Below are 15,638 nucleotides of genomic sequence, written 5' to 3'. Positions count from 1 at the left end.
TATGAGAGACTACCAGCGTCATAAAGCTTCACGGGAAAGAACTACGTGGACTATTAGCTTGAGATAACAGTAAAAGTTGCGACATAAACGCTCTATACCATGGGATATCTACTTATGCTATTGTTTCTCAATGGTTTAATGCAGTTTTCAACGCAGTGATTGCGGTATTCACATTCGAGGCAAAGTCGAGGTCTCAATCAAGTCTTCAGTTAGTCAAGTTTTTAAATTGCAGATGTTTCAATTCGTCAATTTTCGAGTATTTTTGTGGTGCGGCAAAAATACTATATTCTACAATCGCTATTTTCTCTATCACACCACAAAAACTGAACTGCAGCTGTAAACTTGACGATTTGAAACCTTGATGAACTGTAAACTTGACGAAATGAAATTTAAAGAACTGAAAACTTGAACTTGTAACATGATGAATTGAATCTTCGACTTTGTCTCAAACTTGAAAACTGCAATCACTCAACTAATTGAAAATTTTAGTTTAATGCAGTTTTCAACGCAGCGATTGCAGTATTCACATTCGAGACAAAGTCGAGGTTTCAATTAATCAATTTTTCAGTTTATCAAGTTTTTAAATCACAGAGATTTCATTTCAATTCGTCAATTTTCCAGTATTTTTGTGGTGCGGCAAAAATACTACATTCTACAATCGCTATTTTCTCTATCACACCACAAAAACTGAACTGGAGCTGTAAACTTGACGAGTTGAAATCTTGATGAAATGAAATTTAACAAACTGAAAACTTGTTGAAATGAAATTTAACAAACTGAAAACTTTTTGAAATGAAATTTAACAAACTGAAAACTTGAACTTATAACTTGCTGAAATGAATCTTTGACTTTGTCTCAAACTTGAAAACTGTAATCACTCAACTAATTGAAATTTTTAGAAACTAAAGACTTGAAGAACCTTGAACTTGACGAATTGGAAACTTGGCAAACAGTAAACTTGACAAACTGAAAACCTGGAAAATTGAATCCTTGACTTTGTCTCAAACTTGAGAACTGCAATCACTTAACTAATTGAAAATTTAAGAAACTGAAGCCTTGAAGAACCTTAAACTTAACAAATTGGAAACTTGACAAACAGTAAACTTGACTAACTGAAAACTTGAAAAATTGAATCCTTGACTTTGTCTCAAACTTGAGAACTGCAATCACTTAACTAATTGAAATTTTTAGAAACTGAAGCCTTCAAGAACCTTTAACGTGACAAACTAAACACTTGACGAATTGGAAACTTGACAATAATTGTCAAACAGTAAACTTGGCAAATTGAAATTTCGCATCAGAGACAGAGCTAGGAGTGCTGATACTCGTGGTGGGATCAAAGACCTTAAAGCGATGCATCTTTAAGGTCTTTGGGTGGGATACATGGCTATGGAACCCGTCAGACTCACCTCATCAACATGCCAAGATGCCGTTTGGCAAGGACTCAGAGGAGTTATCCTTTCATTGCCTTCAACATGTTTAATAAGCTGCCAGAGTGGGTCAAGGATAGTGAAAGTGATAGACAGTTCCGAGCAGTTTTGAAATCACTTTTTTATTCATTCATAACTCTACCTTCATTGCATTATCATTCATCCCATCATCATCATCACCTAGGCTTAAAATACTTCTAGAAAGTCGCCTTTGTAAAATAATAATAAAACAGAAACTCTTGGTGGAGCATCCATTCTATAGCCTGAGTGAATTTCTTGATAGTGAGATGACATTTTTGAAACTTTTTTTTGTGACATGTTTTATAAACCCTGGCACTGTCTATCCAGCAGCGCTGGTCAATGACTTGGAATAAAATTAAACTAAACTAAACTTGTGCTGAAAACTAGAAGAATTGAAGCCTTGACGAACTTGGTCCTTGACACACTGAAAGATTGACGATCTTAAAACTTGATCAATTGATATTATTGTATTATCAGTGTGAAGCACTGTCATAAGATTTTTTTGTCATAAGATAATTTTGAACTGGTGTGTGATTTTTTTGTCATATGATAATTTTGAACTGCTGTGTGATTTTTTTGTCATAAGATAATTTTGAACTGGTGTGTGTGTGATTTTTTTGTCATATGATAATTTTGAACTGCTGTGTGATTTTTTTGTCATAAGATAATTTTGAACTGGTGTGTGATTTTTTTGTCATATGATAATTTTGAACTGCTGTGTGATTTTTTTGTCATAAGATAATTTTGAACTGGTGTGTGATTTTTTTGTCATATGATAATTTTGAACTGCTGTGTGATTTTTTTGTCATAAGATAATTTTGAACTGGTGTGTGATTTTTTTGTCATATGATAATTTTGAACTGGTGTGTGATTTTTTTGTCATAAGATAATTTTGAACTGGTGTGTGATTTTTTTGTCATATGATAATTTTGAACTGCTGTGTGATTTTTTTGTCATAAGATAATTTTGAACTGGTGTGTGTTGTTGTAGGTTGACTTGCAAGACCTTCGCGCCTTCTTCTGCCCGTCGAAACGCAGCCCAAAACTGCTAGGGGGACCCCTAGGGGGCGGGACCGATGCCGCCAGCCGCCGGCACTCGTCCGCACCACGTGGCAACAGTGTAGATAGAGGCGTGGCCACCGACTTCCCCTTCCACGAAAGAGGCGTGTCCACCGATTTCCCCCTCCCCCACCTGGACAGTGGTGTGGTCACCGACTTGCCCCGCCCACTTCCCCTCTCGCCACTCGTGTCGCACCAGAATAACTTCTCGTCGAGGCGTCGCATCCCCGACGCGCATCAGTCGCTCGACCCCTTTCCCAACAAGCACTTCGAGAAGAGCTTGTGCAAGCGCAGTTGTCATTCGTTGCAGGTAAGTGTGTGATCACATTGGCTGCTTAGGTATTTGTGCAAGTGTTGAATGAAAAAGACTGAGAAATTGTCATGTGGTTTTTTCATTCACACGAGAAATCACTGAGAAATCAGTGGTTTTTTGACAATTTCTCAGTCTTTTTCATTCAACACTTGCACAAATGAAAAAGACTGAGAAATTGTCAAAAAAAACCACTGATTTATTAGATAATTTCTAATTATCAATGAATCAGTGGTTTTTTGACAATTTCTCAGTCTTTTTCATTCTGATAATTTCTAATTATCAATAAATCAGTGGTTTTTTGACAATTTCTCAGTCTTTTTCATTCTGATAATTTCTAATTATCAATAAATCAGTGGTTTTTTGACAATTTCTCAGTCTTTTTCATTCTGATAATTTCTAATTATCAATAAATCAGTAGTTTTTTGACAATTTCTCAGTCTTTTTCATTCTGATAATTTTTAATTATCAATAAATCAGTGGTTTTTTGACAATTTCTCAGTCTTTTTCATTCAATATGAATAATTACCACAATATCAACTTCTCAACTACACAAAAAGTACCTATTTGCAAGTGCACACGTCAGATCATACAAGAACCGAAAAACAAAATCTGGAAAAAGCCATTGAAACATGTTGTGATTATTCTGTAGCTGTTGAACACGCGTATTCAGCGTAGGTGTTTTTATTGCTCTTTCCTAATTACGGTAGGACCACATTGGATGCATTGCATATATCTGCAAGTGCATGCGTGATCATGAATGACTAAGCGCGTAAATGAGAAACAAAATCTGGAAAGAGCCATTGAAACACGTTGTGATTAGTCTGTAGCTGTTGTGCACGCATTCATTGCAAGTGTCTCTATTGCTCTTACCTGAATTTGTTTCACATCTGCGTGCTCGGTCATGCATGACCACACATACACTTGCACATATACGCAACCAATGTGATCATACCCTAATTTTTCACAGTTTATTGGGCGTTCTTCATTTTATCTCAAGGGGCTTACCACCAAAACAAATAATTCATTTTCTAATAATGCACAGCGAAAAACAATATTCATTAATACTGTATACACGAGAAGATAAACGGCCTACAATCTTTTCTCTATGGTGAGATGTAGTTATATTTATAATTGAAACACAAAGGTGTAGTCAATTATCACGAATTTAGTTGGAGAAAAATAAACATGTGTCAACAGTGTGAAGATGTGAAGATAAGATGATATCATAGGTTTTGAAACATTTTTGTGTTTTTCTCCAAATAAATTCGTGTTTTTTTACTGTATATTTGTGTTTTCATTACAAATAAATATGACTATAGTGAGGTCCACGTTATAATGGCAGTGAATAAAGATAAAAGAATAGCGATGCCGATTCTCTGCATTAATTAATTATATTTCTACACTGTAAAAAACATAATTGGCATCGTTGTGGACCTAGAAAAGTATAGTACCACCGGCTTTGTCGAATAATAGACAAGGATAGCAAAACCAAAGTTGATCAAATACTGTCATTATAACGTGGACCTCACTATACATTTGAACATCTAACCTAACACTGTGTCAGAAAACATAGGATAAGAAGACATCCCATGGTATAGGGCGTTTATGTTCTAAATTTTAGCCGATAGTCTGCAGTTGAATATTCTAGTAGTTTTTTTTCTTTTGAAACTATGTGACGCTGGTAGTCTCTCATACTGTGCCGTTCTTACACTCTCACCCGGTCAAAACAGTGATAATAAACATGAGTTAACAAAAAATCGGCTTAAATTTTGTAACAAATGGCCTATACCATGGGATATCTTCTTACACTATACTTTCTGCATGGTTTAATTCACATCAAATATTTGACCGAGCGAAGTGAGGTCTAACATTCAAGTCGACTGTTTGGCAGTTCTCTTAATGTTCAAATGTTTAAATGTTTGTATGTTTATAAGTTGCGCATTTACGGCGAAACGCGGTAATAGATTTTCATGAAATTTGGCAGGTATGTTCCTTTTTTAATTGCGCGTCGACGTATATACAAAAACCATTTCAACTGAAGCCTGATCTCCACCAAAATGTCTTACAACACAAGCTGCAAAATTTTCTACATAGATCTCTACAAAAGATAGGAGCCTCCTTCTTACGCCAATATTAGAGTAAAAATCAGACTATAGAATTATTCATCATAAATCAGCTGGCAAGTGATTACACAGATGTGTGGAGAAGCCAGTCTATATTGCTGTATTTCTTCAAGGTCTATAGTTTCAATCAGGTACTTGTGGATGAGAATACTGCGTGAGGTCTACTGTTCACAGAACTACTAGTGTATCCTTTTATCATGTTATCATTAATTGCTATCAAGAACAGATTCGCTTTATCATTGTTATCATTACTTGCTATAAATGTTTCTGTTCCTGATAATATTCTTTGAATTTGTGATTCGACACAATATCAACTTAGTGTTGTGTAAATATCAAATTATATCAACGAGATTTGTCTTTTCAGGAGAACTCACGGGACGGGGTCTGCGAAAACGGGTCTCTGGTGTGTGCGCCTCTGCTGAATGAGAACAAGAAGTGGCACTCGCTGGAGCTGGTAGTGGACCAGGAGCCCAAGAAGACGCTGGGTGGCCGATCAACAATCAGGTAACATTTTATAATAATCTACATTATAATAAGCTATCTTCTATAGAAGGCAGTTGCAAGACAGAGAATCGGAAAGGTTGTTCTCCACTGCCATTATAACGTGGACCTCACTAAATCCATCCTTAATCTGACAAATTGTATAGATCGTTGATCTTCGATTCAAGTTTTTATGATATGAATGTGTTGTTATTGAATGGTATTTCGATGCCAACATTTGTATTATGCCATGTGATATGACTAAATTGAATAGAATAGAATTGAATTTGTTTCAAAATGAATTTAATTGCATGGGTTGTGGATCTTCGACTTGAGTTCAAATTTTATGGTATAAATTATACAATACGCATATACGCATGCGTCAGCAACGAGTTTTTCCCGTTCCATTCAGTCAGATCTTTGAATGTAACGTTCTTTGTGATGATGGTTACCGAGCACTGTAACTGGAGCCAATCGTCATTCTATTTGATGAAGATATTATTATCCAATGATGATTTATCATTAAAATCAATATAATAATCAATATATTATCATTTCATTTAATAAAAGGAAGAGTACTTTTGAAAAATATATTTAATAAAATATAAAAGTTGTTATTTAACTGATGTTAAAAAAACATTATAACTAAGTCAGCATATTGTCATTTCAAAACAAAAACCGAACCCTCAACCTCCCCTTTTACTTTACATTTAAAACATCAATAAACATAACTATTTGAAAAACCTCTAATCCCTTCCAGTATATTGCAATTTCAAAGCAAAATCCTAACCTATCTTTCCTCATTTGAAACATCAAAAAACATAACTCTAACTGCACCCTAGCCCCTTCTAGCATATTATTGCGATTTCAAAGCAAAAACCTAACCTATCCTAATAACACAAAATTAAATATAACCTAAATAAAACCTAACCTCCAACCCTTTCACATTTTATACTTTAGATTTATTCGTCATCTTTAGAACAAAACATATACATGTGGTTCATTTCATGAACATGTTCACAAACATGTGGTTCAAAGCAAAACCCTAACCCCCTAACCTATCCTTTTACCTTTGAAACATCAAAAAACATAACTCTACCTAGACCCTAGCCCCTTCTAGCATATTGCAATTTTAATGCAAAAACCTAACCTATCCTTATAAAACATTATTAAATATAACCTAAATAAAAACTAACCCCTAACTCTTTCACATTTGTTGAACGATAGACAAGGATAGCAACACCATTGCAAATCGTACACTACCATTATAACGTGGACCTCACTATAGATACTCAAAGAATACTTTTGAATAACTATGTTATAACTGTGACTGTTGCTGGCCGTTACTCTGTTTCGGAGACAAAGAGAAGCTGCTTAAATTATATTTCGATATGATTATTGAATGATATGTCGATGCTAACATTTGTATAATGGCCTACGACATGCCCGACTTGAATTATAAATTCATTCAAATTGAATTGCATTTTTCTAGGTCGTGGATTTTCGGGTTCCTGACCCCCAGTATCTACCGCAGTAGCGACAGTTCACTTCGCAAAGGTGGCTACACTGACTTGCAACAGGAGAAGGAGAGCATCGCCTGACGAATGCTGCGTCGCAAAACTTGGTACTGAAACACTGGACGGATTGAAACACTAGACGTACTGAAACACTGGACGATATCAATTACTACTCAGCTCATAAGCAGACTGCATTTTTGTTGTGATCGTGATAGACAAGACTGAAAGGGGTATTTCCTTTGGTGCACCATTTGATGAACAGGTAGGCTATGCATATTTTAAACATCATTCAAATATCTATCACGTTGTTTACAAATACTTGACTATGTGTTCGTTCTGGGAACACGGTAAACTGTTCCAGTCACAATTTACCGGTAAAAAGTTCCACGTCCCATGGGAACCATTTTTATAGTAAGGCCGGTTTCCGAGCTCGTGATTTAGCTAAGTTCTAGACATTGAACAGCTGGAGTCAGAAAATTGGCTTTTCGCCACACTGCACAGAAAGCAGCTGTTTTCCAGTCCCTACGTAAATCTGAAAGACATTGTTTGCAGACGACTCTCGTCTGACGTCAGAACAGGTTTCTTTCTGGCCTAGGCCGGAAAGAGTGCCCTTTCTAGCCGCTAACATGGAACTAAGGAAGGTGATCAAAAAACAGCTGATCAAAAAACTTTTCATTATTTGTGTTCATTATTCAATAATTGAAACATTTATAATAATATCATCTTATTGTCATTTGAAAGAATAAAAAAGTGTAAACACAACCTCCCACATAATTGCTGAACATCATCTTTTAGATTATTTAGACAAATCAGAATAAAAAATAAAAATACTTGGACAATTTCCTGATATTCAGATTACCTCAGATTTGCTAGAGCTATCACCTTCCACTTCTGCTTTCGGAAGTGCTTAGTAAACAACTATTCTCATATATATATATATATATATATATATATATATATATACGTATACAGACGCGCCAATTCTGACCCTTTTCGTATGAAAACACTACAATTCTGGCCTCGACCATACAATTCTGACCCGTCCTTTACAATTCTGACCCTATGCATTTTATACATTGTGTATTATTCAATTTGATGATTTTGCACCTACACTCACTCATTTTCTCTCTCTCTCTCTCTCTCTCTCTCTCTCTCTCTCTCTCTCTCTCTCTCTCTCTCTCTCTCTCTCTCTTGTTGTCCTCTCTCTTTCTCTGTTTTTATCACTCTCTCTTTGTTTCTTATTCTAACTCTTCCTCGAGTGGATCTTAGCATCCTTATTCTATATCCCTTCCCCTCTCTTTTGTATTATTATTTCCCCTTCATAATTCCCTAATTAGAATTATTATTATTTCTTCATGAACTTTCATAATCATATTATCTTGTTATTTACATTGACTAATCTCTTTTGTACAATAATTTCCCTTTCTTATTAACATTATTTTTGGATTTAAATCTACAAATCTTTTTCCTAATAATAACTTCCACTCCATCATTATTCCAATTATTATATCATATCGATTTTCTAATTAATGGGAATTAACTTTTTCTTTTTTCCTTATTTACTCTTTTCTGTTAATTGATTCAACTCTGAATGATTTATCGTTTCTATGATTTGGTTTTTACTTATTGATATTTTCAGTCTTAGTTTTTTTCGCTTAAACATAATATTTCGTTTGAATTTTCAACTTTCTTTTTTTTACGATTAAGTGCTGAAGGGGAGGGTATCCTTGATACCCTCTCTGAGAATGGACTTCTCAAGGTCCAAACTTCACCGTTTCATGTGAAAACATTACAGTAGTACCTTAACTTTTGCATTTTTCATCATTTTTTTTTGCTCAATATTATTGTAGAACTCATTAGTTTGATATGATTCACCATGTCATTTTACCACTAGTGGTATTTATTTTTAACGCTAAAACGTAAGTTGAATTATGTTTTGTTAAACACATGAATAAAGGAATCTGAATCTGAATCTCTCTCTCACCCTCTCTCTCTCTCACACTTAAAGAGACTACTGTTAAGAAGATACGAAATTTAATTTTGATGTTTTTCTTCTTTTCTTAGTTATCAAGAGAACTGTTTAATTTTCTTAAACTTCCGCTAAGAACACTGACTCTTCTTGAATCTTTCAAATCTTATCTTATGTTATTTTATCTCTCCCTCTCTACCACTCACTTTCTCTCTCTCTCTCTCTCTCTCTCTCTCTCTCTCTCTATTATGATTTTGTCATAATAAAAATCAATCAATCAATCAATCTCTCTCTGCTAAAGGCAGCCAATCAATCAATCTCTCTGTTGTACAACTTGTTCACCAATGCTGCAATGCAGGTTGTTGAAATTTTATAGTTATCGCCGATTTCAGTTACAGGTAAATACATTTTCTTATTTTTGAAAAAAAATCCAGATAATCTTGCAAGTGAAGAAGATACAAATCAATTATATGCTATACAATTTTTTGATTAGGGCTATGGTTTTCAAGTAATGTATCATTTTTTTTGGAAAATTCTCCCTGATGGGGTTTGTTAATTTTTTTTGCATATTCTGAAAGATCTATGTAATTCATGGAAGGAAACTTTCAGAATGGAAGTTTTTTGAACGAAAGGTTTTGTACTGCGTGATTATGAAGAAAATTCAAACGGCTGTCAGTCAAGAAACAAAATATCACTGGCATTCAAAGAATTTCAGTCATGAAAATAAATCTTATGATTTTTGAGTACTTTTTCATGGAATTATATTATTTGGGATGAGTTTGATCAACTTTGTGTAGTGGAATTTTGATAAGGGCAGTTGGTTACGAGATTTTGGATTTTTAGATTTATGTTGGTGACCTTGTCAATTAGACTTTTTATTTTAATTTTTCTATTTCATGGTGAACTTTATGTCAATCGATTTCCTTTCTAAAATGTGATGAAATATAAGAAGTGGAAATTGTATTATGTAATATATATGAGGGATTATGAGTCACTTTACTTGAAAGATCGGTTGAGGACAGAGATAAAATTTCTCGAATTTTGAATTTCGCGCGCTGTCTGGTAATGTTCGTTGGCGATTTCCAGGGCCCTGATGGAAAAACTGTTCCTGTTCCCCGGTTATTTCTAGAGGGTTCTTTTCTCAAGTTCTTCATTGAGTTTTCAATGCATTTTTCTATATTTCTCAAGAAAATTCATACTTAAGAGGGTTAAATAAATGGATGTTTGTCAAGTTCTTCATTCCTGTTTCACATTTTGAAGAACTATTTTGGTAGACTGGAATACAATAATCCTAATAATATACCAAACAAGTCTCTAATTAATTGAGAAATAACTGAATATTATTTATTAATTCAATTATCGAGTTGATTCACCATTCCGTTAGCTCTAGTCCCGGCTGGTTAACAGCCGTTATGCTGGAAAAATTGTGAGATAATTTCAAGACTATTATTATTAATTTGATCGATGTATAAATGATTATTTTGCAATGTTTCCAATAATCATGAATAATATTATAGATAATCTTTTATATGGGTTTGAAATTCGAGTAGTGTGTTTCGATATCAGATTTTTTTCTACTAATTTCATCAATCAATGCCAATTTCAAGCATTTCTCTCTTTCATGTGATTTACATTACTTTTTCAATAACTATTTATATAATATGATTGTATAAATTTTTACAGAATTATTCCATTATGAAATAAGAAGAGTGGTATATGACTAGGAATAATTATTACTCCGAACTCAAACTCTATTCTAGAGTTAGGTACTTATATTTGAAATTACTTTTTAATGGTATGGATGAATTGAGTTTTATTAAAATAATATTTTCATATTAGAATACTTAAATGTATATTAATTATTATAGATGTCTTGTTACTCAACTTTATATTCATGTATATGAATACAAAAGAAACGTCAATTACTGCGGAATCGTTAAGTATAGTTTCGTATAAAATTATAACATACTGGTAGCAGGCTATAAAAAATATAGGTATGAAGAAATTTGTTTACTATAATTCTCAGATTAGAAATGCTAGATTATCAATAAATTATATTTTTATCATAAATAAGAATCACACTTTGAATAATGAATATTCAATATCTAGGTATGCATGGAAGATATTTTTGCCTTTTGATGGTAAACTGCCATGAAGTTACAAAAATGTGTCGCAAGTTTGCTAATTTTGGACTAATCTATTTGAAAATCCATAAACTCATTTATATTATGAAGAGGTGGGTTCATGATTTTTTGTAGAATTTTCACAAGGTTCCTTCTCTCTCCTGATGTGAAAAAACAGATGAGAAGCGAGCGTAAGATTCAAATTTCGCGCGGTTCCTGCCTACTGAGTACTGAAGCACGTCAGAAGAATGGAATTTCGCCATTCTATTGGCCGGTTTCGGAAGGGACTCATGTATACAGACTCTATCAAAATTCAATTCATAGTTCATACAAGGCAGCTCCTACACACATCAGTTTGAATTCATTATAGCGTTCGGAATCACGGCGCCTGGAGTCTATTATTTACTTAACAAATTCCTTTTAGTCTGGCAGTGATAAGCTCAAAGCTGGCGGGTTCCAATACTTGTAGTTGGCTAGTTTGCAGTTAGTACTTGAACTGTATGTTAGTGCACGGAGCTTTTCCTTTGTTTTCCCTTTGAATAGTTTTAGTTTTGATCTTTCGTTCTTTCTCTCTTACGTTCTAGCTTTATAATACGTTATAGGTACATACATATAGGTCCACATTTTTATTATAAAGCAAGAGGAACATCACCAGCATGTTTCAATTTTCAATGCGAGAACTGTGATGCCATAATGGCAGAAGCCACTTTCTTGTCTACATCTCAAATAATAGAAATTGCACGGGCGTGAAATCTACGTACAGCAGTGATGAGGTGAGTGTATTGAGATAAATTCACTTATTACATATATGGAATAAATTGATTTTTTAGTGGATATTCTTAAAATTATAATTTGTAAGATAGGATGAACAAAATGTGATAGATACTGCAATGTAAGTTGCAACCCACACATTTTTAATCACACATTTGAACATTTTTAATCAAGACTAATAAAGTACTATGACCATTCCATGAAAGTAAAAGTTCATTGTGCGAACAAATGGACAATCTTTTTCATATTTTTTTCAAATTCATACTATTGCTGAATGTAGTCATGCAAACACAATGCAGATTGTTCGCCAAGCCTTTGAAACACCTTTTAATCGAGTAAGTTTTTAATGAATTACTTGATCACATGATGGAGAATTCTAATGTTTTGGTAGAAGTCATATTGACGATTCAAAAGTGAATTGAGTTATCAATAATAAATTTATCATATATTTGCAGAGCGTTCAATATATCAGTCTAGTAAGAAAGTTCTATTATCTCCACATGTGGCTATCAATCCATCAACTTATATAAATTGAATTGTTGATGATGCAAGATTAGTCTTTGAAGAATGGCCAATCACTTTCCTTAGAAAGGAGCAATGGTGCTTTGTGAGGGACTGAGGCGAAACATAGGGCTCTAGAAGATTCTATACCGTATAGGAAAATTCAGGTACTGAAAAGTGCTCCATTCATTTTGCCGTACAGTTTGTACATTGTACCTTGTCATTTCAGGCACAGTGAAGTCAATATTTGTACTGATATATATTCACATTAGCCTATTGGAGATCAAGAGTGAATAAAATAAGAATTCTATAAATGATTTATGCTGTCTTTTGTGTGTTACAGATTCTGGAATTCCATTGTCTGCAATGTCTACTCCTAATCTCCTATAATTGAAGAGCAGATGAAAGAAGCTGTAGTTTTGCAAAATTTCATGTTCGATGATGATGCTGATGATTATGTGAGTCAAATTGTTTATCAAAATTATTTATGTTTGTAAACTTTTGTTGCTTACAACTTTTTAATGAACTCACTTTCGTTCTTGTCTGTCTGTCTGTAACAGAGATATTCAGTAAAAGCAATTTTCGACACTTTCCAGACTAGCCAGAGACTTGAAACTTCCAGGATTGGTCAGAATCCGATAATAATACATTCTTTTATCAACATTACTATTGATATAGAATATTTGAAAAAAGTAAAAACAAATCAGAAAAATGTACCTATTGTGTTAACACACTCAGTCGAATTCAAACGACAAGTTGAGATCGGCTAACTTGTTGAATTATTATAGGCCTATATTTTTCTGAATGTCAACATTGTAGAGGCACCTTTATAGACGAGTTAGATGGTTAACACTTTTCAATTGTCATTCATTTTTGCATGGATGCATGCATCAGCTTGAATGAGATAAGAATCAGTGAGTATAGAATGTAATATAGGTAATATACATTCTATACTCACTGATAAGAATATCCACTCAAGAGGTGGTATTTTTCATGCAGCACAACCTAATGCTATTTTGTTTTTCTGTCATATTCCACCATGTCCTTCCACCTACTCGTAAGAGACTACTGTTTCTAGATTAGTCACGACTTAATTTAACGTTTTTTTCTGTTCTAAATTTTGATTTTTGGAATCTTCAAATGGATCAAATTTTGTACTTGAATGTCCGCAGCAATATTTTGAATCTTTTTACCATGATGGAATCGTAGCTTAGGAGTTATATTCACTTTTTGAGCAGGCAATCTCCATGCTTGAGCCGGGCACTAGAGTGTGCAAACATAATATTATTGTTTCTAATAGATTAGAACAATTGTTCATGGCTCAAGAGTAAAGAGAGTCTTTTATTAGTATTGACAAAAAATTACTATCAAAGTACCATTAGGCTATTATTGACTATATACTGATTTTCTTTCCAGGAGAATTCTCAATTTCAACAACCTCCGGCCACTTCCTCCTTCAACGATAAACTGTCGGTTCCTGCTGCCTAGAACCATATATAAAGGATAATATTTATATTTCTTGTCTCTACTAGAACGTAGTGGTCATTTTATAATCACTCCTTCCATTACCAACACACAAGCCAAGGGCTCATGTGGGTATCACACTCCAAAAATAATACTTCGACACTGCAGTATTTCAGCACTTGTTTATAACAATGACGATTTTCTAAGAGAAGAATAGTTTGAAAAAAATCCTAGTATAGCATAAAATAACACCAAACATATTTTTTGCAGGCTTCAAATAGATTGAATTAAGTTATTTTCAATGAGAGCATTTATTCAAAGGAGAGGAGCACAGAGGTGCGTGAAGCTACCTCGTTGTGAAGAGCAGACCGTTGGGTGTGTACTTCAGCGACTCGAGTGACAGTTTGTATTGTAGCTCACAGGACTCTAATATTTTGTTATTGACCAAGGAGCTCAGCAAATCTGACAATGAGTGTACTGAGGCTACAGACCGTTAGGTGTGTCTCATAACCCCCCATGGGCAATTCTCCTGACGAATAATGTTGTAGAAATTCACTTAGACCGCGGGACTATATTTTATTATAGAACTATTGGACTATTGTGAATTTCAACATTTCTACATGAAAATAATCTTTCTTCACTTGGAGCCTACAAATTAAAATGAGTTACATATTAAATTCAAGTGCAATTATATTCTCTTTTCCATAGTTAATGTCTTGTTTAGAATTCACAATAATTTTATTCCACCGAAATATATATTTATATTAATTCTAAACATAAATAAATTTTAATATTCATATATAATATTACTCATAATAACCAATATGAGAGAAATGTAGATTCAATTATATATTTTCAATTCTAAACATCCAAAATCAAAACGGAGTTTTCATCAGTCAAAAGCTTGTCAGTATTCTTGTCAGTTTTATTTTTTATAATAATAGTTTACAACATACAATATAATTATGGTAGTATTTCAGTCGAAATTCTGAATGTGAATGTGAAACTTGTTGCTTCCTTTTTCAATAGAAGAATACTATCAATTATTATTATTTATAATATTAGAATTATGAATAATAATAATCATTATTGATAAAATCTTAAACATTTTATCGAATAAATTGAAATTAATGGGGTTTATTAAAATTTATTTTCATTGGTGTCAACGTTCTAAAAATAAAGGTGGACCAATAACGGTATTGTCAGTTCCACATAATTTATTTTAGCCGAACTTGAAGTTTCAATGCACTAGGGCATCATCTTCAGTGGTATTTTTCTCAAAGAATGATCTAAGATGGTCTCTATCTAAAAGACCACTCACTGAAGATGATGCCTTGAAACTCAAGTTTGGCTCAAATAAATTATGTGAAACGGACAATATCGTTTTTATTCCACCTCAATATGGAGAAATTCCACAATATCTCTGTTCATAGTGTATAAAAGATGTTTTAATGTTTACATGAGTATAATTAATTGTAGATTTAAGTGAAATTTTTAATATTTTTGGCGATTGTGAAGGAAGATTTTTGTTTTGATTTGTATTTTGAAGTTAATTAATCTGATAAATTCAAAATTGTAGAAGATACATTTTTTTGGACTCAAAATAGTGTGTGAATTAAGTTATAATTTTTACAAAACCTCTAGACTATGTATTCCAAATTGAGGTTTAGAGCAGTTTTGGGCGAATGCCTGTTTTTTTACCTGGATTGTATTTGTATATGAATAAATAAATAAGTTCTAAAAATAGGTCAAGAATTTCATTTTTATAGTTGCATACTGTATTTTTCATACACATTCATGGCAAGGCACACTAAATTATTGATTTGTACTTGTGTATTTTACCTAGTCAGAAATATTATATTGACTTC

The 15,638-nt window shown here is 33.3% G+C and overlaps 1 protein-coding gene across 1 annotated transcript in view; it reads left to right on the top strand.

Annotated features, from left to right (window-relative positions):
- Positions 1-15,638, top strand: part of LOC111059783 (receptor-type guanylate cyclase Gyc76C) — a 319,606-nt gene that overhangs the window by 297,253 nt on the left and 6,715 nt on the right. The window contains 3 exon segments of the mRNA XM_039436866.1: positions 2,442-2,819; positions 5,310-5,449; positions 6,918-7,204. Coding sequence (XP_039292800.1) covers positions 2,442-2,819; positions 5,310-5,449; positions 6,918-7,026 — 627 coding nt within the window. The 3' untranslated portion in view covers positions 7,027-7,204.

Source organism: Nilaparvata lugens, chromosome 10 (genome assembly GCF_014356525.2).
Source record: "Nilaparvata lugens isolate BPH chromosome 10, ASM1435652v1, whole genome shotgun sequence".
Lineage (NCBI taxonomy): Eukaryota > Metazoa > Arthropoda > Insecta > Hemiptera > Delphacidae > Nilaparvata > Nilaparvata lugens.
This window is presented reverse-complemented; position numbering and strand designations above follow the sequence as displayed.